This window comes from Geotrypetes seraphini, chromosome 6, assembly GCF_902459505.1.
Source record: "Geotrypetes seraphini chromosome 6, aGeoSer1.1, whole genome shotgun sequence".
Taxonomy (NCBI): Eukaryota; Metazoa; Chordata; class Amphibia; order Gymnophiona; family Dermophiidae; genus Geotrypetes; species Geotrypetes seraphini.
The window spans coordinates 163,007,027-163,031,518 of record NC_047089.1 but is presented as its reverse complement, the minus strand read 5'-3'; the positions used below and the strand labels follow the sequence as shown (position 1 = coordinate 163,031,518).

At 46.1% G+C, this 24,492-nt stretch overlaps 1 protein-coding gene across 9 annotated transcripts in view; it reads left to right on the top strand.

Annotated features, from left to right (window-relative positions):
* The window catches only part of ARHGEF7 (Rho guanine nucleotide exchange factor 7), a 460,949-nt gene that overhangs the window by 288,306 nt on the left and 148,151 nt on the right, over positions 1–24,492 (top strand). For 7 of the 9 annotated variants that reach the window (XR_004539809.1, XR_004539810.1, XM_033948005.1 and 4 more), the window contains exons 16-18: positions 7,703–7,927; positions 18,329–18,349; positions 18,725–18,818. Coding sequence is in view for 7 of the 9 variants with exons in the window: in XM_033948005.1 (XP_033803896.1) it covers positions 7,703–7,927; positions 18,329–18,349; positions 18,725–18,818 (340 nt within the window). In the remaining 2 variants the exon portion in view is untranslated. The remainder of the gene's footprint in view (positions 1–7,702; positions 7,928–18,328; positions 18,350–18,724; positions 18,819–24,492) is intronic. The other 2 variants (XM_033948006.1, XM_033948008.1) reach the window with 1 other exon arrangement.

The window sequence follows — 24,492 nt, the reverse complement described above, 5'->3', positions numbered from 1 at the left end:
GAACATAAGAATTGCCGCTGCTGGGTCAGACCAGTGGTCCATCGTACCCAGCAGTCCGCTCACATGGCAGCCCTTAGGTCAAAGACCAGTGCCCTGAGTCTAGCATTACCTGTGTACATTCTGGTTCAGCAGAAAATTGTCTAACTTTGTCTTGAATCACTGGAGGGTGTTTTCCCCTATAACAGTCTCTGGAAGAGTGTTCCAGTTTTCTTCCACTCTCTGGGAGAAGAAAAACTTCCTTATGTTTGTACGGAATCTAGCCCCTTTTAACTTTAGAGAGTGCCCTTTCGTTCTCTCTACCTTGAACAACCTGTCTTTATCTACTAAGTCTATTCCCTTCATTATCTTGAATGTTTCGATCATGTCCCCTCTTTGTCTCCTCTTTTCAAGGGAGAAGAGACCCAGTTTCTCTAATCTCTCACTGTATGGCAACTCCTCCAGTCCTTTAACCATTTTAGTCGCTCTTCTCTGGACCCTCTCGAGTAGTACTGTGTCCTTCATGTAAGGCGACCAGTGCTGGACACAGTATTCCAGGTGGGGGTGTACCATGGCCCAGTACAGCGGCATGATAACCTTCTCCGATCAGTTTCCAGGCCATTTATAAATATGTTGAAGAGCACAGGTCCAAGCACCGAACCCTGCGGCAATCCACTCGTCACGCTTTTCCAGTCCGAGTATTGTCCATTTACCACCACTCTTTGTTTCCTATCCGCCAATCAGTTTTTAATCCATGTGAGTATTTCACCCTCAATTCCATCTATCTTTGAGAAGGAGTTAGAACACACCAGTTTATTAATTTCCCCCAAGAAAGAGATGGGTTCCCATTCACAATATCCTTAAGAAGACACAGATGAGAACATGGGAGTCCTGCTCTTCCAGTATGGCCTATTAGTAAGAAGGCTGACTTTTCATGTACAGAGTTGAAGGTTCTCAGATTTGTGATGCAGCTCCCACATCAGTCGCTAGTAGTCAGAACTAAAGGTTAATTGGGTAAGGACCCTCTCCTCAATACTCCAGGGTCAAATGCCTCTATTCTAGAAATCTTGAGGGGAAGGTTTCCCAGAATGCTGTGCTCATTACCCACTTAGCTTATTTTCACAAGTCAATATAAGCAAAAGTTTCTGCATAAGGTAGAGGATCTGGGTGAAGAGAAATATATGACCTCAATACACTGATGGACAAGGAAACAGGTTGAAGAAACACATGGTACATGGTCAGATTGCCATGATATTTTGAAGCTGGCATAGAGTACTTCTGTCACATAAGAACATAAGAATTGCCGCTGTTGGGTCAGTACCAGTGGTCCATCGTGCCCAGCAGTCCGCTCACGCGGTGGCCCTTGGTCAAAGACCAGTGCCCTAACTGAGACTAGCCCTACCTACGTACGTTCTGGTTCAGCAGGAACTTGTCTAACTTTATCTTGAATCCCTGGAGGGTGTTTTCCCCAACGACAGACTCCGGAAGAGCATTCCAGTTTTCTACCACTCTCGGAGTGAAGGTCACAGATGTTGTCACCCACAGACTCTTAGGCTGTTTGCTTTAGTTCTAAGTTATAATGTACAGGAAAATTTTACCGACATATCCTGCACAGGTGATGGTCTTTTTTTGCAAAAAGGTTGTGTAAGCAGTGAATCTGGTCAAAAACCATTGTTTGACACTTCAGACCCTTTCTGAAGCCATTTCTGACATTCTCTGTTCATCAAGGAGGTACTCAAATGGGGCACTGAAGAGAAATTTCTGTTCAGCCTTCATCTTCTTGATCCTGTCAACACCAATAAAAACCTCAGTAGATAGCCCCAAAACTACAGCCAGTTCCTCAACAAAAACCAGGATGAGTTTTGACTGGGTCCAGGCAGAGCTAGCCGGTGTTCCATCATTCATGCTAGAAAATTTTTCTCTAGAGGGAAAGCTAAAGTTTTACATAAATTGTTGGCTCAGTATATCCTCAGTCACTTGAATTCTCAACATAGCACACAAAATGGAGACAAGCTATGTCTTTTAGAAGCACCACCAGATCACTCTCAAATATCATGATCACTCTCAGTATCAGGCTATATTTTTAAAGGAACTCTTCTTTATTTTGGATACTACTGTAGTCAAATCTATTTCACCAAGAGAGAGAGGGGAAGCATTTTATTCAAAGTGTTTGCTGAGACAAAAATAACATGGGGAATTCGTCCCACCCGAGACCTAATGGCCTTCAACAATTTCTTCCAAAAGATGTGGTCTAAAATTTTGACACTAAAGTCAAAGCTTTAAAAGAATATGGTCCACTTTATTTGAAGGAACATTTGTCATGATATGTCCCAGCTCAAGCTCAGCATGTAGAGTACTCTTAGACTCAACTTTTGGCTAGGATTTATGCCATTTTCTTCTGTTTTTCTAACCAACAAGTTTTACACTTTAGCAATATACATCTCGCTAGACCTCAATTTAATTCTGTAAGCCATGTGAAACAATTGCATCATAGTGTAATTTAAGCACCTACCTTTGTTAAGTCTGATGGAAGTTGAATATCAGCTGGTTGCTCTCCAGCTCTAAGCACACCTTTGGATAATTGAAACTGTCAAAGATCACTTCCTCTGTTGTGGTCTACATTGCCACCAAACCAAGCATGACCATTTTTTTTTTGTCTTCTCTGTCTCATTTCACAAATGCACAGAATATATTTGTTCAGAATATCTGCTTCTGTTATTTTTTCAATGCCCACCATGTCCTCTATTTGCAACAGAGGGTTCACACTAGAGAATGACACGGTGGCGGTTTACCCGCGGCCATCGCATTTTAGCCGCGGGTCACCCGCCGAAAACGGGGAAGAAAACTAGCGGGGCGGTGAATGGTCTTGTCCCCGCAGTGAGGCATGAAGGATCGTGCGGTCCCCGCAGCTCACACCCGCCTGCCCAATCGATTCTAGTGTTTAGCCAGCTCTCTCCCTTCTCCTCACCTTAGTTTGTAGATTTTCTTTTTCGGCGACCCGCACGCTATCAGAGAGCCGCGCACCCGCCGCTGCTCAGTTTCGATCTTCTGCTCTGACGCAACCGGAAACAGGAAGTTGCAGCAGAGCAGAAGATTGAACACTGAGCAGCTGCGCGTGCGCGGCTCTTTGGGAAAGTGTGCAGGTCGCCGAAAAAGAAAACCTATAAACTAAGGTGAGGAGAAGGGAGAGAGCTGGCTAAACACAAGGATCGATTGGGCAGGCAGGTAGTGGCTGCGGGGACCGTGCGATCGCTAGTGTTCCTGGCTCAAATTGGAAGGAGGGAGTGAAAGGGAAAAGGATTCTGGACCAAGGGATTGAAGTCGGAAAGAAAAACCCACAGCAGGAAAGAAAGGGAAGGACTGGCAGGTGAGCCAGATGCTAGAAGCAGGGGGGGGAAGAAAGAGGGAAAAAAGCTAGATGGGGTTGAAAAGAAGAGACACACTGGTATGGAAGAGGAAGATAGGGGAAATCTGGACACAGGAAGGTAACAGAAAGAGGGGAAATTATGTGCATGGGGCATAGGGACAGAGACATAAAGGGGACATGCCATGGGGATGGTATATGGACACAGGGAGGGGGCAATGACAGATACATAGGGGAGATATTAGAAATGGAGAAAATAGGAGCACAGAAGCGAGATGGTTTGTGGGGATGGGACAGGGACCGAGCTCGCAGGCTCCAGTGGCTTGCACAAATTACATTGTAATGTGCCATGAAAATAAGAGGAAGGAAGGTAGATAGGCCACGCGAGAGGAGCTGAAGGGTAGTAGAAAGGAACAGATGGTAAAGGAGGGAGGGAAGGGTGGTGGTGGAAAGGAATAGAACAGACATTGAAGGAGGGTGGAGAGGAACAGACCCCCAAGGGAAATGTTGAAGACAGAGTGGGAAGAAGACAGATGCCAGACTATGCGGGAGTGGAGGGAAGAAGATGGGTGCTAGACCAATTGGGGGGGGGTTAAGGGAGAGGCACAGTAACAGCAAATGGAAGACGCAGAGAGAAGACACACAGTGGATGGAAGGGATTCAATGAGAAGATGTGGAAAGCAGAAACCAGACAACAAAGGTAGAAAAAAAAATTATATTTATTTATTTTTTTTTTGCTTTAGGATAAAATAGTATATTAGTTGTGTTGATAAAAATTTATAAACAAAGCCCTGCCAGCTGAACATCTCTTTCTCTAGTTCAGCAGCAGGAACTTTGATTTATAAGAGAGGAATAAGCTAAATATTACAGTACTAAGGCTTATATGGATGCAGCGGGGACGGTGACGGGGCGGTGAATGGGATGGCAGTGGCGGTGACGGGGCGGTGAAAGAGATGGCGGTGATGGTGACGGGGCGGTGAAGGGAACGGCGGTGACGGGGCGGTGCAGAGGATGTTGGGCCGGTGATGGGGCGGTGACGGGGACAGATTTTTTCCCCGTGTCATTCTCTAGTTCACACCTTCTCCAATAAGTGTGAATTTGGTATAAAAGGCAATGAGTTGATGGGTGAAAAAGAATTCTTTTTCTTCAGAAGCCTTTGGTGCAAAGGTTTCTATTTTATGATACTCACATCATAACTTTTAGCCATAAATTAGCATATATAACATAAACAGCCTGTGGGTGAGTATACCACATATCATGAATTTATGATAAAAATGGCAGAAATTGCAGAGTTCTTGATTGCAGTCTTTGCATCCTTTCCCATCAACATTCCACAGATAAAATTGCATGATGTCCATGATCTGAACTTCCAGAGGAGTGCAAATACTTTTTGTTCTTGTGGGAGTTTTTTTTATATCAGAATTGGTTAGATAGTCCTGTCCTCTGGTAACATGATCTAGACAAATCCAAAATAGCCTACTACTTTATGTCTTGTATGTGTTGAATCTACATTCTGAGAACAATCTGGAATCTACCTGTACATGGTGGCATCTTCACAAGCAGTCTTGTTTCTTGACCCTTCCTTGAAAATACTGATAGATCTGATTCCATTTAAATCTTTGTCCAGTATCTTGAAATATATGTGGGGCATGGAACACTTCTTGGGCTCCTATTTGCCCTATCTTCACTGGCTTACTCTATTCCCCTTCATATTCTTGACTTGATTATGGCCCTTTAAAAAAAAGAAAAAAGGGGGTCACTGTTTCCACTGTTATCTATCAAGTTCAGAAACTTTGTTCTAAGGATGCAGCAGCCCTAGAGCTACTGAGAGGCCACCAGTCTTTGCCCAGTTACTAATTGTAAGAATTTGCTGATTACATACTGTGCTACAGCACAAATGCAACCTGTCTCTTCTGCTGCTCCAGAAGCATTTACTGCTGTATAATACTAACCCTGCATGTCCCATTTAGTTAATTTGTCCCATGGCATTTCTTTGAGATTAGAATCACACACAAGCTATATTTTCCAGGGTATGTTCATATAACACCCCCTCCCCCCAAAACTGCTGCCTACAAAAATCAAATGATGACTAGCATTCTGTTTTTTTTCTGTCCCCCCCTCTTTTTTTTAAATTTTCTTTTTTTAAGGCAACCTGTAGCTAGGGGTTCTCACTTTTGAGGATAATGGCATCTTGCTTGCCCTTGGAAAATGCAAAGCTGCTTACCTGTAGTTTGTATTCTCCAAAGACCCCAGTACTCACAAAACCCACCTTTATCCCATAGGCATTGGCTTCTTAAAGCTTTATACAGAATCAGAGTGGATCCTTGTGATACTGATGGGGGAAAGTCCCACACATGCTCAGTAGACTGTATTTCTCTTCCTGAGCTCTGGATATCACGTGCTTGTGATAATTGATATCCTGCTGTCCTTTGAGAACATTTGTTACAGGTAAGCTGTACACTAGTCAGGTATACTGATGGTTTCCAGGGCTAAATGCTAAGCATTCTCAGGTTATAAAATTGTTGTGTGTGCATCTGTTGAGATTAACATTTTAAGTTATATTAGTTCTAAAAGATGATGAGTGTTATTAAGTATATGTATCTGGATAGTGCTGGGGCAGTTTGCTTTAAATCCAGATAATGGTGTTGAAAATCATGCAAATTGCCCCAGCACTAGCCAGATAACACCATGGCAGGCCCAGACAGAACAGGAAATTAATCTGATATAAGTGATATTAAGTGCCGTTATCTGAATGGCTATACAGACAACTTAGCAAACTAACAAAGAAGCTCTTCAGAACTGCAACAGCAGTGATGGAAAAGAAACAGATCCCAGATGGATTGCTTCAAATCAAACTTACCTGACATGGTCCCGGTTCGCCCACTCTTGGGCTGTTTCAGGGATATAGTACTAAAAGTGAGAAGGCTAAAGGATTTGTGATCCCAACTAAAATGTACAGAACTATGGCAACATTCAGTGTTTACAGCAGAATGGACACAGAGGCCCTAATTCTGCAAAGTGCGATTTTAGGCAGCCGTAGGCCAATTGGGATGCAAGTTTAAAAAAAAAAAAAAATGCTCCCCAGACAGGCTGCCTATATTGAAGGCGCCTCCGGGAGCCTAGGGAGGCCCACAAGATCGCCTAAGCTCGCCTAAGGGCCTTAGGCGAACCTAGGCGGCCCTACGCGTCTCCCTAGTAGAGGAAGAGAAACTTGCCTACATTGTAAGTAGATGCGGCTGCTATACTTATCGCGGCAAGGGATCTCCCTGCTGCGATAAGTATAGCGGCCGCCTGTCCGATCGCCGGCAGGAGGGTGCCCAACCCCTCCTGCCGGAAGGCTGCCCCCCCGACACTCCCGATCGCCGGCAGGAAGGTGCCCAACTCCTCCTGCCGGAAGGCCTCCCACCTCCTCCAGATCCCCCCACGCTAACGCCCCCCTGCGCTAAAAACCTCAGATGACCCCCCCAACTAACCTCTAATTGTTGGCTGGACGGATGGGTTTTGCTGCCGTCCAGCCGGCAGGCCCGCCTCGTCGAAATGAGGTGGGCCCGCCCCTTCCTGGTCCATCCCCGCTAAGCCTAAGGCCTGATTGCCCCAGGCTCTAGGTGCCTGTGCCAATCAGGCCTTAGGCTTAGTGGGGATGGGTGGGCCCGCCTCATTTCGACGAGGCGGGTCTGCTGGCTGGACGGCAGCAAGACCCCTGGGCCAATCAGGCCTTAGGCTTATCGGGTCCGCCCATCCCCACTAAGCCTAAGGCTTGATTGGCCCAGGCTCTAGGCGCCTGGGCCAATCAGGCCTTAGGCTTAGTGGGGATGGGCGGGGATGGGCAGACCCGCTAAGCCTAAGGCCTGTGTCTACTCTAACCCGATTCTGTAACCGGCGTCTGTAACATGGATGCCGGTTACAGAATCGGGGTTAGTGTAGGCCCGATTTTGTATCGGATGCCCCTTCCCGGTGTCCTATACAGAATCCGGGCCAGACTGTCTGCCAACTATACAGCAGACCAAGAATTGATGAAACATGGACCACGTCGGATGATTGTTTTAATAGAATTTGTTTTAGAGCAATCCATATATAGACAACTTAGACCAAGAAGCTGCTGTCCCAAGTTGTCTGGATAGCTATCTAGGTAATGATGGCAATCTATGATGTAGCCAGATTTTCAGTGTCAAAATCCAGATATCATCCAGCGCTGAATATCCAGGAATATGTTCAACATCATTAGATACTTTTGTTGAATGTGTAATAGTTTGATTTGTATGATTTTTCTATGATTGTAATAATTTTTAACATAAAATAATAAAATATTGACACAGTATTATTTTGTATATCTGTTTGACCATTGTATTTTTTTCTTACAAGCTTCCATCCCATCCTGTCACACCGTCCAGCAAACATTCAGACTGCAAACCAATGCCACTTACTCCAGCCTACCATACACTTCCCCATCTTTCACATCATGGGACCCCACACAGCACAATCAACTGGGGACCTCTGGAACCTCTCAAAGTATCCAAACCCTGGAGTCTGAGCTGTCTGCGACCTGCACCTCCACTGCGACCATCAGCAGCACTCTGCTATAAGGAGGTAAGTAAACAGAACACTGGAATATAATGAGAATTAATGAAACTTGTTTGAGTTATTTGTGACGTACTACCATTTTTTACTTAATGATGAGATTTTCTTGCTTTCCAATAGAAGTTACATTTCCTCTCATGTATTTTGTCTGAACTCCTGACTTCCCATTGTTACATAGATAAGTCAATTTAAGATAAAATGTATAGAGAATAAGTTGAAATTATATTTTCTAGAATTATTCTTATATTCAGTGGTCCTATAATGTAGCTAGTACTAGAGGTGCTGGATATCAGCACTTCTACAGTAAAGGTACATACTGAAGCAGCAAATATTGGCTTATATATTGAGTTCAGAAGCTACAGAATATTCCTGTTTTTTCTACATTCAAGCCCAATGTATAGGTATTGAATATTGGCACCTATACATATTGTGACGCTCCATCGCTCTTCAGAATGTTACTGGACTGCACTGGTTTTGCATTGCTGTAGAATGGATCATGCCACTGAGTTAGCCACACGCACAGTGAGGAATCCACCTGTGATGTTTCACAGCAGAGTACAGGAGTGGTTTGCCATTGCCTTCTTCCGCACAGTGTGCAGCTCCACTGTGTTGCTGCTGCCCAACATAGGGCCCCTCAGCCTAGAGCACCTGGTATTCCCAGGCAGTCTCCTATCTAGGTACTAGCCAGTCCCAACCCTGCTTAGCTTCCGATAGTAAGAGTGAGCCTACTCAGAGCATCCACACTATAGGCTGCATTGCTGTAGACCAGTGTTCTTCAACCTTTTTACACCTATGGACTGGCGGAAATAAAATAATTATTTTGTGGACCGGCAAACTACTAAGACTGAAATAAAAAAAACCATCTCCGCCCCATCCCCGCAGCTCGGACCAAGTCTCCATCCCGTGTACAGGGAGTGGGGAAAGAGAGAGAGATCCATGGTGCATCTCTCCCACTCCCTCTAGTGCCATATCCACCCTCTCTCATCCCCCGGATCATGTGCAGCTTTTTTCACTATTGCCCACCAGCCCCATGCCAACATTTCTCCTTCTATGACCCCTCTCCAGCACCATGCCACACCTCTCCCTCCATCACTATGTCCAACATTCCTCCCCCTTGCATCCCCTTCAATTTGTCCCTCTGTTCCCTCTCCACCACCAATTTGTCCCTCTGTTCCCTCTCCACCACCATATCCAACATGTCTCCCTCTCATCCTTCCCCATGTATCTCTTCCTCACTCTCTATGTCCAACAATTTTCCTTTCTTCCTTTCTCCATGTGTACCATCTTTCCCTCTCACTTACACACTCATCCCCCAACAATTCTCTCTTTCTATCCCCTCCCTTGTATCCCAAGTTCATGCCTCCTCCCTTCCTTCTGTGTCCTGAGTTCATGTCCCCCCTCCCTGCCTTCCAACCTTTGTCCTAAATTCATGCCCCTCCCATGTCCCAACGCGCTCCTCCTCCCCACTTCCTTACTTATTCAGGGCTGTCCAGCTTCTTTCCCTTACTTGTTCAGGGCCATGCAGCCTCTGCCGAAGCTGGATCACTGTCCCCCGCAAGCGTATGTCTGTCTCTTGGCTGCTCCTTATCTTCAGCACCAGCTGCACTTATTTGCTGGATCAGCCATGTTCAGCGTGCAAGAGCCACTGTGCACTGTCCCGGCAAACAAATGCAGCTGGAGCTGAAGATAAGGAGCAGCCAAGCGGGAAGGAAGACAGACATGCGCTTGCAGGGGACATTAATTCTTCACGGACCGGCAGGAAATTTTTGCAGACTGACACCAGTCTGCGGACCGATGGTTGAAGAACACTGCTGTAGACCACCATGTTATTTATCCTTTTGAAAACTGGTTTGAAGTAAACCTTTCCAAATAATTTGTTTGTACAGATTTTGTGTACATTATAGTTATTTTGTGTGTGTGTTTTTTAGGTGTATTGAGGTTCATTGTTCAATAATGTGATATGTTATTTAATTGTTTAAAAGTAGGAGTTTTCAGCTCTGTCCTGAAGTACCCACTAGACACACGGCCTGTGGGCAACATGTGACCCTTATTCAGCGTGCCCTGCCATTACTGTGGGTATAGAAAATGTCCTATGAAGCTCTGCTAGGTCACAAGTGCATGCATATTCACATTGACAAGCATACACATTCATACAGATACTAGTCAACTTGTATGCATGTTGTATGACCTAGCAGTTAGATGTGACTCGCTTCATGGGGCCTTTTCTCTACCCGCAGTAGTAGCAAAGCCTCTCAACTATGCATTTCTGCCATCTTATTGGATATGCCTTTCCTCTTAAGGTCAGTCAGACTCCTCTCTGTGTCACCACTTTACACATTCCTTCTCCATGCCTATCATATCCTCTGATGATTTTCTTTCATGACCATTAATGTTAAATTTTTTTGTATCATGTTTTAGCAAACATGTTAATTTTTTACAAAATGACACACTTCAAAAAATTCAGCACAAGATGGCAGCAAACTCCATTGTAAATTCTCACTATTACATTAGTGATTTCTATTCCGCTTGTGCCTTGCGGTTCTAAGCGGATTACAAATTAGAAGACTGGATATTTCCAGTAGCGTTGCATTACATAGAATCAAGAGTGTGTCAGGTTACAATTGTTAGTCTGGACATTTCCAGGAGAAATTGAAAGCAAATAGTAGATAGTGATAGGTTGTTGTGATGAATAGAAATAATACAGTTTGACTGTTTTGCTCCTCTACAATCAAATGTAGATTTGTAGTTTCTTTATACAGAAAGCTCTATTTTGTTTCTATGTACTTGAACTGCTTCCTGTATCTTTCAAAATACTTAATAAAAATTATTGAACTAAAAAAAAAAAAAAAAGAAATAATACAGTCAGGATTCTGAAGTATTGCTATTGTGGTGGTGGTAGTGGTCATGAGAGTATTTTCTATTATCCCAGGACAAGCAGGCAGCATATTCTTGACTGATGGGTGACGGCACCGACGGAGCCCCGGTACGGACAATTTTAGAGTGATTGCACTCTAAGAACTTTAGAAAGTTCTAGCTCGGCCGCACCGCGCACGCGCGAGTGCCTTCCCGCCCGACAGAGGCGCGCGGTCCCTCAGTCAGTTTCTTAGTTTCCGCGGAGCTAAGAAGACGCGTCTCTCTCAACGGCCGTTGTGAGAGAATCTTTCGTGAATTCCCGCTCGCGAAAACTGGTTAAGGAGATAATATTTCCTTTCCTTTTTTTATTATTTTCTAAAAAAAAAAAAAAAAAAAATTGTTTCTTTATTGTTTTTCCATTATTTTCGGTTTTGCCCCAGCGGGGCCTATAGCCACCATCGAGGCCTCGGCCTTCGATTTGGCTGAAGCCGTTTTTACATTCATGCCCCCCCAACCCAGCTTCAAAAAGTGCCAGCGGTGTGCACGGCCAATTTCACTGACTGATCCTCATAATTGGTGCCTTCAGTGTCTTGGTCCCGACCATCGAGCGTCCACCTGCACCCGCTGTGCAACTTTGAAAAAGAGAACTCTTAAGAATCGTGAGATTCAACAAAAATTATTGTTTGGTGCCGAAATGTCTGATTCTACACCGGTACAGACATCGGCACCGGTGCAGTCGGCACCCACATCTTCGACACCACGCGATACCGCGGCGGTGTCGGCTCCAGGTAAGCCGGCTAAGAAGCCTTCCCCGTTAGAACGTCCTCCGGTCTCAGTGGCAGCGAGCCCAATCCTGCCGACCTCGAGGCGCTCACGGAAGCGCTCCGCTCCAATAGAGGTGAGCCCCTCGACATCGGGGTCCTCATCCTCGGAGCGTAGAGCGGCACCGCAGGTACCTTTAAAGAAAAAGACGGTACCGGTGCCTTCCCTTGAGGAGCGTATAGCTACTGTTCTGAGGGCGCAACTTAAAGAACAGCTACAGCACCTCTTACCTTCAGTCCTGGCATCGACCATACCGGTACCAGTCCAGTCTGAGCCACCGGTACCGATAGTGGACCGTCCTATTTTATCGACGCCCACTCTATCGGTACCGGTACAGTCGGTTTCCTCTGTCTCCATGCCGATTCTAGCGCCGGAGCCGAGAGCTCACCATCAAGCTGTACAGACTTCGGCTCCGGTGCGTACCGTAGCATCTCCCGGTACCGAATCAGGCAGGTCGGGGAAGTCTCTTCACAAGTCCCGGCATTTAGAGCCTTCTACTCCAGAGTCTCGAGACCGGAGTTATCAGGTTCGAGACCCTGACTTATGGGGTGACTCAGAGGATCCTCTTCTTTCGGAGGGAGAATGCTCTTCTGGTGATGAGGACCCGTCTGTTTTAGGAGCCTCCTCTAAACCAGAAGTGTCTTCCTTTTCTTCCTTTTTGAAGGAAATGTGTGACTCTCTCTCCATTCCTTTGGAGGCTGAGTCAAAGAAATCCAAGGCTTTTTTGGATGCCTTGGACTTTGACCAGCCCCCAAAGGAATATCTTAAATTACCTCTCAATGATATTCTGAGAGAGACGTTTTATAAAAATCTGGAAACTCCTCTGACTATTCCTGGAGCTCCCAGAAAATTAGACTCATTGTATAAAGTCATTCCTATCCCTGGGTTTGACAAGCCCCAACTACCTCATGAGTCCCTTTTGGTTGAGTCCACCTTAAAAAAGTCCAAAGGGGCTAGTGTTTATGCCTCAGTCCCTCCTGGCAGAGAAGGCAAATCTATGGACAAGTTTGGTAAAAGGCTATACCAAAACGCTATGTTAGCTAATCGATCAGGAAATTATGCTTTCCATTTCTCTTTTTACCTTAAGCAGTTAATCCAAAATCTCACTGCTTTTGAGAAATATCTTCCTGATCGGAAAAAGCCTACTTTTCACCAGACTTGTTCATCTCTGTTGCAGCTCCGAAAATTCATGGTAAGATCCATATATGATACTTTCGAGCTGACCTCCAGGGCCACAGCCATGTCAGTGGCCATGCGACGGCTAGCCTGGCTTCGTGTTTCAGAACTGGACGTTAACCACCAAGATAGGCTAGCCAATACACCTTGCTTAGGGGATGAGCTGTTTGGAGATTCCATGGACTCCACAACTCAAAAATTGTCCGCTCATGAGACCAGATGGGACACACTTCTGAAGCCTAAAAAGCCTCCTCCATCCAGGCCTTTTCGTCCACAGTCATCCTACCAGCGTAGATTTGTGGCTCGCCCTCTGCCTCAAACTGCACAACAGCCGAGACGTCAGAGGCAACAACGTCCAGCTGCTAGACAACCTCAGCAGCAGCAGCAGGTAAAACCTACACCTGCTCAAAAGTCCACTCAGCCCTTTTGACTTGGTTCTCCAAAACATAGCCAGTCTTGCTCCTTCTACCCAAATTCCACAGCCTATAGGAGGACGCCTTTCTTATTTCATAAGCCGTTGGGAACTTATCACGTCAGATCAGTGGGTCCTGAATATCATTCAACACGGCTACTCTCTCAACTTCCAATCTCTACCTCCTCCAAGTCAACCAAAAGAGTCTGCTTTGCACACACCTCAGTCTCTTCTTCTTCTCCAGGAGGTTCAATCCCTTCTCATTCTAAATGCCATAGAGGAGGTCCCTCTAGATCAAAAAGGACAGGGATTCTACTCCCGTTACTTTTTGGTCCCCAAAAAAACAGGAGATCTCAGACCCATTCTAGATCTCCGCGATCTCAACAAATATCTGGTCAAAGAAAAGTTCAAAATGCTCTCTCTAGCCACTCTTTATCCTCTACTGAATCAAGGCGACTGGCTATGTTCCCTCGATCTCAAAGAAGCATACACTCACATACCAGTCAATCTGGCTTCCAGACAATACCTCCGCTTCATGGTCAATCGTTGTCATTACCAATACAAGGTGCTACCCTTCGGCCTTGCCTCCTCTCCAAGAGTGTTTACCAAATGTCTGATTGTGGTAGCTGCTTTTCTACGCTCCCACCACCTTCAGGTGTTTCCTTACCTAGACGATTGGTTGATAAAGACCAATTCTTCTCAGACAGTGCTCCAAGCCACCAACCAGACCATCAGGTTTCTTCAAATTCTAGGGTTCGAGATCAATTTACCCAAATCTCATCTCATCCCCACTCAGAGGCTTCAATTCATAGGAGCTATCTTGGACACAACCTTCATGAGAGCGTTCCTACCGTCCAACCGTCTTCAAACTCTTCTTTCTCTCTGTCAGCAGGTGCTTCAACAGATTTCCATCTCAGCAAAGCGAATGATGATTCTCTTGGGTCACATGGCTTCCACAGTTCATGTCACACCCCTCGCACGTCTTCACCTGCGCACTCCTCAATGGACCCTTGCTACTCAGTGGTCCCAAGCGACGGATCCTTGCTCACGACACATATCTGTGACATCATCTCTTCGTCAGTCTCTTCAATGGTGGTTGGTATCCTCAAATCTATCCAGAGGTCTTCTGTTCCATCAGCCCCCTCATCAACTGGTCATCACCACCGACGCCTCTCTTTATGCATGGGGAGCTCACTTGAACGAGTTCCAGACTCAAGGTCTTTGGACAGCCCAGGAAAAGAAGCATCAAATCAATTTCCTGGAACTCAGAGCGATGTTTTATGCCCTCAAGGCCTTCCAACATCTTCTCTTTCCTCAGGTCCTCCTGTTGTGCACAGACAATCAAGTTGCGATGTACTACATCAACAAACAGGGTGGGACAGGCTCTCGCCTTTTATGCCAAGAAGCCCAAAAGATCTGGAATTGGGCCATAGATCACCATCTCTTCCTGAAAGCTATCTACATTCAGGGAGCACAGAATTCTTTAGCGGACAAACTCAGCAGAATTCTCCAGCCTCACGAGTGGACACTCGATCCTGTAACTCTGCAGTCTATCTTCACTCAATGGGGCACTCCTCAGATAGACCTCTTTGCAGCTCCTCACAATCACCAGCTGCCCCTATTCTGCTCCAGACTTTACTCTCCTCACCGTCTGGCAGCGGATGCTTTTCTCCTCGACTGGTCGAATCTGTTCCTGTACGCCTTCCCTCCTCTGCCTCTAATGTTGAGAACCTTATTCAAGCTCAAGAGGGAACGAGCCACCATGATTCTGATTGCTCCGAGGTGGCCCAGGCAACATTGGTTCTCCCTTCTACTTCAACTCAGTTCCAGGGAACCTTTTCTTCTTCCTCTGTTTCCTTCTCTGCTTACGCAACAGCAGGAAACCCTTCTACATCCCAACCTCCAGTCTCTGCACCTGACAGCTTGGTATCTCTCGGGCTGACATCTCATGATACTCTTTTATCTCAGCCTGTTCGTTCCATTCTGGATGCCTCCAGGAAACCAACCACTCTGCAATGTTACCATCAGAAGTGGACGAGATTTTCCTCCTGGTGTCTTCTTCATCATCTTGATCCCACTTCCCTGGCAGTGGAGACGTTGTTGGACTATTTGCTCTCTTTGTCTGACTCTGGCCTTAAGTCCTCTTCCATCAGAGTCCACCTCAGTGCCATTTCAGCTTTTCATGAGCCAGTCCATGGAAAACTTCTCTCAGCTCATCCCCTGGTGTCCAGGTTCATGCGTGGGCTTTTCAATGTGAAACCACCTCTTAAAGCCCCTCCGGTTATCTGGGATCTCAATGTGGTTCTTTCTGCCTTAATGAAGCCTCCATTTGAACCTTTGGCTACCTCTCCTTTCAAGTTTCTCACTTGGAAAGTGCTTTTCCTTATTGCCCTTACCTCTGCCAGGAGGGTCAGTGAGCTTCATGCACTGGTCGCAGATCCACCCTTTACGGTTTTTCACCATGACAAGGTGGTTCTGCGTACACATCCAAAGTTTCTCCCTAAGGTTGTCTCTGAATTCCATCTCAACCAATCCATTGTTCTACCTGTTTTCTTTCCAAAACCTCATTCTCATTCTGGAGAACAAGCTCTACATACTTTGGATTGTAAAAGGGCTCTGGCTTACTATCTAGAGCGTACGAAACCCCACAGATCAGTTCCTCAACTTTTTCTGTCCTTTGATCCAAATAAATTGGGACGTCCCGTTTCTAAACGTACGTTGTCTAATTGGCTGGCAGCGTGCATTTCATTCTGTTATGCTCAGACCGGACTGACACTGGAAGGTTCTGTCACGGCCCATAGAGTCAGAGCAATGGCAGCATCTGTAGCTTTCCTCCGTTCCACTCCTATTGAGGAAATCTGCAAGGCTGCTACTTGGTCCTCAGTTCACACTTTTACATCTCATTATTGTCTGGATGCTTTCTCCAGACGGGATGGACACTTCGGCCAATCTGTTTTGCAAAATTTGTTTTCCTAATGGCCAACCTTCCCTCCATCCCTCTTTTTGTTAGCTTGGAGGTCACCCATCAGTCAAGAATATGCTGCCTGCTTGTCCTGGGATAAAGCACAGTTACTTACCGTAACAGGTGTTATCCAGGGACAGCAGGCAGATATTCTTGCGTCCCACCCACCTCCCCGGGTTGGCTTCTTAGCTGGCTTATACTAACTGAGGGACCGCGCGCCTCTGTCGGGCGGGAAGGCACTCGCGCGTGCGCGGTGCGGCCGAGCTAGAACTTTCTAAAGTTCTTAGAGTGCAATCACTCTAAAATTGTCCGTACCGGGGCTCCGTCGGTGCCGTCACCCATCAGTCAAGAATATCTGCCTGCTGTCCCTGGATAACACCTGTTACGGTAAGTAACTGTGCTATACTATTGTGAGGTTATGATGATGGGAAGTGTTTTTTGAAGAGATGAGTTTTGATTTCTTTTCGGAATACTTTAATGTCTATTGATTTGATCAGTAGATTGGAGATGGTAGTATCAATCTTTGCTGCCTGTGTCGCTAAAAGGCTGTCGTATAGTTTCTTTCGTCGTGTTCCATTGAGAGGGGGGTAAATGAATAGGCTCTGAGTTCTCCTTAATCTGAAACTAAAAATTATTTTGCAGCTCCTTGTTTTCGAATCCCTCAGATATTCTTCTATGCAATTAAGGGCTCCTTTTACAAAGGTGCGCTAGCAGTTTTAGCATGCATTAGCCCTTACCGCCTCCTTATAAGCATGCCGTAATTTTTTGGCTAATCTTGTGCGTGCACTAAAAACGCTAGTGCAACTCTGTAAAAGGAGCCCTAAGTCGGAATGAAAAATAAAATCCATAAATACAGTATTTATTACTCCATAAGATGCACTTTCCTCCCCCAAAAGTGGGTGGAAATGGCTGTGCGTCTTACGGAGCTAATATAACAAATTAGCACCTTTATTTCAGTTTGTCCACCGGTGTATCGGCAGGAGCGAGCTTTCCGCGCTCCTGCCCCTCCGCTTCCTGAATGGCTGCTGTCAGTTCTTAAGGTACTCGCCAGGCTGGAGCGTGAAAAGCTCGCTCCTGCCTTGTGCGCCACTGGCCCTGACATAATGAGGCAGCTATCCAGCGAGGGAGGGGCAGAAATGCGGAAAGCTTGCTCCTGCCGATACACCACTGGACCACCTGAATTTAAAGGTACCGAGGGCTGGGACTGCCTACCGCTTAGACCTGCCCTGTAGCCTGTCCTGGCCTACCACTCTACCACCAGGGGGGTACATGGTATAAAGCAGGTTGGGGGGACAGGGTGCAAAGCCTGTCAGGGAGAATGGCTGGCTACATAGCCTGGTATGGCAGGGAGGGAAGGGAGCTGGATTCAGAGCCTGGCAGGGAAGGGGGCTGGGTGCAGATCCTGGTAGGGAAGGAGGACAGGGTGCAGAACCTTGGAAGGAGTGTGGGGTTGGATGTAGAGCCTGGCAGGGAGTGAGGGGGTTTGGGTGCAGAGCCTTGTATATATTAGTGCACAATTTGGTTCAGAATGTTTTTTTTCTTGTTTCTTCCTCTAAACCTAGGGTGCAAAAATATGGTAAATAATATATCAAATTGATGGTATTTGTAAGCCTAAAATCTTTTGGTGGTTCCCAGAGCTTTCTTGTGGCTACTTTGCATCAAAACTTGGAGACTACTGTGTTAGACAATCTAGTTTTCAATATATCCACATTAACTATGGATGAAATAGTTAGAGCATATGCATATGAAGGATATCTTATATAAATATTTCATGCCTAGTCATTGTTGGATACCCTGAAAACTAGACTGATTATGTGAGAATAGGATTGAAAACCATTTTTTGTAAGGAGTTTTGAAGCTGTATAAAATATATAATTTACAAAATATTTAATGCTTTAAAACTGGCATTCTGGATCATCACAGGTATTCTAAAATAACATAGAATTATTAAGTAGTTGAAGGCCAGTGTTCTTGAGGAAAATAATCTTCAACTTTTAACATACATCTTAGAAAATAACCATTAGCACCGAGCATGGGGATTATGGGCTTTTTATTGCTGTAAAATTTTGGCAGTCTTCAAAGGCTTACTATTTTAAATGTATATTTTGAAATCTGTCTTCATCCTCCATGGGCTTTGTCCTGTTTATTCATTTTTTTTTTCACTTTCTTGTTCTGCACTTTTTAGAGGATGTCTTGTATTCTGAAGGTAAGAGGGTAGACATCTTTGTATTACTATGAAAAAAGCATGTCCCTGCTGTAGGGCAGAATTGTTGTGTCTTAATTGCTGATTTCCTTTGCTAAAGGTAACCCAATCCAAACCCTTACAAATAATGCCATGCTTTTCCTTCCAAGATAAAAGGGAAATATTAATCCAGCTGAAGTAAAAACTGAGAAGAGGCTATTTGTTTTTAAACACAACTCCCATGACTGGCAAAACCATAAAAACATAACATCCACTAACAATACCTTCTGTGGTGGCTACATTATTAGGCTTTAGTTAGCAACTAATGGTTAATGAGCTACAGTCATTATGATTCTGAAAGCCGGAAGATTTTACAGTTTGTTCGTTTTTTTAACACAGGATCTCAGCAAGAGCCCAAAAACAATGAAAAAATTGCTGCCAAAACGCAGACCTGAACGGAAGCCATCAGATGAAGAATTTGCACTGAGGAAAAGTATGTTTTTGGTCTACTAAAAAGTATAAACAGAAATGAAATGAAAATGGAAATACTGGATTCTTAAAGCAGCACACAGGAAAGTGTGTGGTACTTTTCTACTGCTGGCATTATCTCTGAAATGTTTATATGCTTGCTTGCTTAGCTAGAATGAATGACATTGTTACTTACTTGCCCTGTCTCATTTGGTCCTCCTAGTTAATAATCTATATTGATCTTAGCTAAAACTAAAATCTTTGCAGGTTTTGGGAGCTAGTCTTGCATCACATTAAAAGTATGATGATGTACACGACTGCTATCACAGGATTACATTTTGTGGAAGGAGAATGATTTTACAAATTGGATTTAAGATGGTTTTTATAATGAGTATACTTTAATGCAGGGGTGCCTACACTTTTTGGGCTTGCGAGCTATTTTTAAAATGACCAAGTCAAAATGATTTACTAACAATAAAATTTTTTAAAAACACAAAGCACACTGTATGCAGAGAAAATGTTAATTATCATTCCTATTCCGGGGTTTTTTTCAAAGAGGTCAAGGCAGATGACTCTATGCACTGTCACTTCAGTAACAACCATACAAAAATAGACAAATATACCCCCTCCCTTTTTACTAAACCACAATAGCAGCTTTTAGCACAGGGAGCTGCGCTGAATGCCCAGTGCTGCTTTTGACGCTCAAAAGCTCCCTGCGCTAAAAACCGCTATTGTGCAAAACATAGACAGCAGATATAAATTCAGACAAATTTTGATCACTAAATTTAAAATAAAATCATTTTTCCTACCTTTGTTGTCTGGTGATTTCATGAGTCTCTGGTTGCACTTTCTTCTTCTGACTGTGCATCCAATCTTTCTTCCCTTCTTTCAGCTTGTATGCTTCCTCTCCTTCAGACCCCATTCCCTCCCCCAGCTTTTTCTTCCTCTCTCCCTGCCCTTTCTTTTTCCCTGCCTCCCTTTCTTTTTTTCTTTCTTCATGCCCCCTTTCTTTTTTTACTGTTTCCCTTCTTTCCTTCTGTCTCCCTGCCTGCCCCCTTTCTTTCTTTCTCCCTTCCCTACCCTAAGCCACTGCCGCCGCCATCTGGTAACAGTCCCCAAAGCCGCCGCCGCCCCAAGCTCTCCCTACTTCCCTGCGTCGGGTCGACCAGCATTCCTCTCCCCGACATTATTTCTGCCGTCGGAGAGGAAGTTCCGGCCCAGCCAGGCAGCGATTGGCTGGCCCAAACTTCCTCTCCGATGGCCCAGAATTGATGTCAGGGAGAGGAAGTCTGATCAGCCCTGTAGATCACCAAGGCAAAGTGAGTCTATCACTTTGGCGATCTACTGGTTGCTGCTGCCTGGGATCTCTCCCTGCCTGCCCCCTCCCCCACTGATGCCACCATCACCGCCAATTCCTCCCAGCCTCATCCCCGAAGCCAACCCTGCCACCAGACAATCTCATTCCTACCCCACCCCCGCCGCTGCAGCAGCAACAGGGATGGGCCAGCCACGTGCAGTGACTGCACGTGGCCAGCCTACAAGCCTTCCCCAACCTACAAGCCTTCCTACTAGAGAATGACACGGTGACGGTTTACCCGCGGCCACCGCATTTAAGCCGCGGGTCACCGCCGAAAACGGGGAAGAAAACTAGCAGTCGCTGCGGTGACGGGGACAAGGCCATTCACCGACCGTGGAAACGGTGAACAGGTTTGTCCCCGCGGGCCAATGTACCCCCTTCTAGGAACCGCTATTTCACCGTGCTCCTCATTTGTCATTTCAACCCTTCCTGCCAATCGCAGCAGAAGGGTACCCAACCCCTCCTGCCGGTCCTCCCAATGGCCTCCCCTAAGATCGCCGGCAGGAGGGTACCCAACCCCTCCTGCTGGACTCCCCCCCAACGAACCCTCCCACCCCGGAACCCCCTTAGTCTTACTTTTCAAGTTGGACCGGACAGCTCCTCGCTCGTCTGGCCAGCAGGCCTGCCTCCGTCCAAATGAGGCGGGCCCGCCCCTCCCCTCCCCTGCCTAACCCACAGGATCCTAGGGCCTGATTGGCCCAAGCACCTAAGGCCCCTCCTATAGCGGGAGTGGCTTTAGGTGCCTAGACCAATCAGGCCCTAGGATCCTGTGGGTTGGGCAGGGTAGGGGCGGGCCCGCCTCATTTGGACGGAGGCAGGCCTGCTGGCCAGACGAGCGAGGAGCTGTCCGGTCCAACTTGAAAAGTAAGACTAAGGGGGTTCCGGGGTGGGAGGGTTCGTTGGGGGGGGTCCAGCAGGAGGGGTTGGGTACCCTTCTGCTGCGATTGTCGGGAGGGCCGTTGGGGGGGTCTACAGGAGGGGTTGGGTGCCCTCCTGCCGTGATCGCTGGGGGGAGGGGAGACTTGCAGCCGTAGCCGCGGTCACTATGCTAATCACGGCAGCATTTAAAGTACATGTCGTGTTTGTTTTTGCATTGCTAGCCCCAGGGGTGGTGGAAGATTAGTGATTGAAAAACTGTATGAAAAATAACTATTTTAAATTTAGTGATCAAAATGTGTCAGTTTTGAGAATTTTTATTAATTAATTTTTTCTCTGCGTGTTTTGTTTTTGTATAGTTATTAACTAATATTTAACTAAGTTTTAAAGTTTTAAAGAATGTTTCCTTTATACGTAAATAAAGAAAAGTGAATGGGATTGCAGTGGCGGTGACGGGGCGGTGAATGGGGTGGCAGTGGCGGTGACGGGGCGGTGAAGAGGATGGTGAGACGGGGACGGGGCGGTGACGGGGTTGGTGAGACGGGGACGGGGCGGTGACGGGGATGGTGAGACGGGGATGGGGCGGTGACGGGGACCAATTTTTTCACCGTGTCATTCTCTACTTCCTACATCAATTCTGCCATTGGAGAGAAGGTTCCAGGCCAGTCAATTGCTGCCTGGCAAGCCCGGAACCTTCTCTCTGATGTCAGAATTTATGTCAGGGGGAAGGCTTGTGGGCTAGTCACATGTAGTCACTGCATGTGCCTGGCCCATCCCTTTTGTGGCGGCAGAGGGGAGGAATGGAGCGTGTCGGGTGGCAGGGTCGGCTTCCGGGGTGAGGCAGGGAGAAATCAGCTGTGGTGGCTTCAGTGGTGGTGGGGGCAAGTAGGGAGAGAGGAAGAAAAAGTTGGACTTATGCAGGGACAGAGAGAGATGTTGGTTGGGCAATGGAATAAGATCTGGAGGAGAGGAAGCATGCAGGAGGCAGAAAGAAAGAAATATTGAATGCACAGTCAGAAAGAAGTGCAACCAGAGACTCATGAAATCATCAGACAACAAAAGCATGAAAAATGATTTTATTTTCAATTTATTGATCAAAATGTGTTTTGAAATATTTTTCTATAGTTGTTACTGAGGTGACATTGCATATTTTAAAATAATCTGCCTTTAGCTCTTTGAAAAAAAAATCCTGAATATAAATGATAATTAACATTTTCTCTGCGTACAATGTGCTATGTGTTCTTTTAATTTTGTGGTTACTATTATTCGCTATAATAAAACCCTTAGCGCACATGCGCATTTCAATCTCCGTGTGTCCATTCTTCATGATCTGTGCTTTCGTGCCGCTCGCTGCATGCTCAGTAGAAGCCTGCGGCAGTTTGCAACGCGTGCGGCAGTTTCCCTAGCAACGTTCCTACCCCAATCTCCGACGCCGGCTGACTTCCTGCCTTCTGACTACACTGCCGCTGCCGGGATGCCTCTTCTTCTCACCCCTGGACTAGCAGCTGCAGCTGCTGCAGTTTCATCAAGCAGCCGTGGAGCATTTGCTAGGCCAGCCCACTTTGATAATGCGAGGCGGGCCGACCTAGCAAAAGCCCTGAGTTTGCCCGGCCTAGCAGATGCTGGACAGGGAGCAGGGAAGGAAGAAGGGGTACTACTGGACAGGTGGGAGGTAAAAGTAAGGGAGAAGGGCTACTGCTGGACAGGGGGAGCAGGGAAGGAGTGCTGCTGGACAGGAAGGAGGTACAAGGAAGGGAGAAGGGCTACTTCTGGACAGGGGGAGCAGGGAAGGGGTGCTACTGGACAGGGGGAAGGTAAAAGGAAGGGAGAAGGGTTACTGCTTAACAGGGGGAGCAGGAAAGAGGTGCTGCTAGACAGGGGGAGAGACAGAAAGAAAGAAAGACAAACACAGCGGGCAGGGAGAGGGATAGAAAGAAAGAAAGACAGACAGGGGGCCAGGGAGAGAGACAGATCAAAACTATGCAAACAGAAGTAGCCAGTAAGCCACTTGCACAAACACATCCCAGACTGGCTCCCGAACAATCTTCAGAAACCAGCAAGGCCGATCTCATCTGGTCCATCTTCACTACCCTGTCCATCTCCGACACACAAAAACTATTAGGCAAACTGACCACCTGATGCAGCCTCTTAGACAACTGTCCCCTTACCTCCTCACATCAGTGCCCAAGGAAATTATCATATGGATCAACTCCCTCCTGAACAAATCCCTAAACCAAGGATGCTTTCCGGAAGAAATGGGATAAATAGCTTTAACCCCAGTTCCTAAATCATCTAACACAGATCTTACCACCCCCTCAAATTACAGGCCCATCGCTGGCATCCCCATTCTCACCAAACTTCTTGAAACCCACATAAGCATACATAGAGCAACATTCATGTCTTCATCAGACACAATTCGGTTTCAGATAACAGCACAGCAAGGAACTCCTCATCCTGACCTTACTAATCAAACAACTGCTAAGTACAGGCCATCAAGCCATTCTCCTTCAATTCGACATATCCGCAGCATTTGACTCAGTTGATCATCAATTACTCCTCACAAAACTCTCTGAGATAGATGCAACAGATACGGTACTGCGCTGGTTCACAGACTTCCTCATGAAGAGAGAATACACCATCAAAAAAGATGGAGTTTACTCCAACACCTGGAGGGTCTTCTGTGGAGTTCCACAGGGATCACCGCTCTCACCTATTCTTTTCAACGTGTTGATGAGCTCACTTGGAGACATCCAACTTGAAGATGAGAGCATAATGTCATACGCGGATGACATCTTACTTCTCATACCAGTGGCAGAAAATCAAGCTAAAACTCCCAAGAAAATCTATGATAATATAGACAAAATCCAAGCATGGGCAACCGCTCAAAAACTAAAATTACACGCCACCAAAACTAAGGTCCTCTATTTCCACAATGCCCAACAAACAGCGCCAACAAACATCATGCTCCAATTGAGCAGCATACTTACTGTAGAAAAAACCTCTAAAATTCTTGGCTTTATACTAGACTCCACATTATCCATGGAACCTCAAGTATCCTATATTCGAAAGAAAGCCCTCTTCACCATGAAATAACTAAGACTCATCAGGCCATACTTCCACCAGCATCACTTTGCCATCATTGTCCAGATGATGATTCTATCCCAACTGGACTACTGCAACTCTGCCTACCTGGGAATCAATACCACCCTCACCCACAAAATGCAACTTATTCAAAACACTTCAGTAAGACTCATCTTCGGTCTGAAAAAATGCGACTCCATCTCAACCCACCGCAAACAACTCCACTGGCTACCCATTATAGCCCGTATAAAATTCAAAACAGCCAGTATCATGCATCTTATCATCTATGGCAACTCAGCAGTCCCATTCATCAAATTTTTAACTGACGCATGGTCCAGCTCATGCAGAATTCTCAACAGGATCCAGCTGAACCTCCCCTCGACAA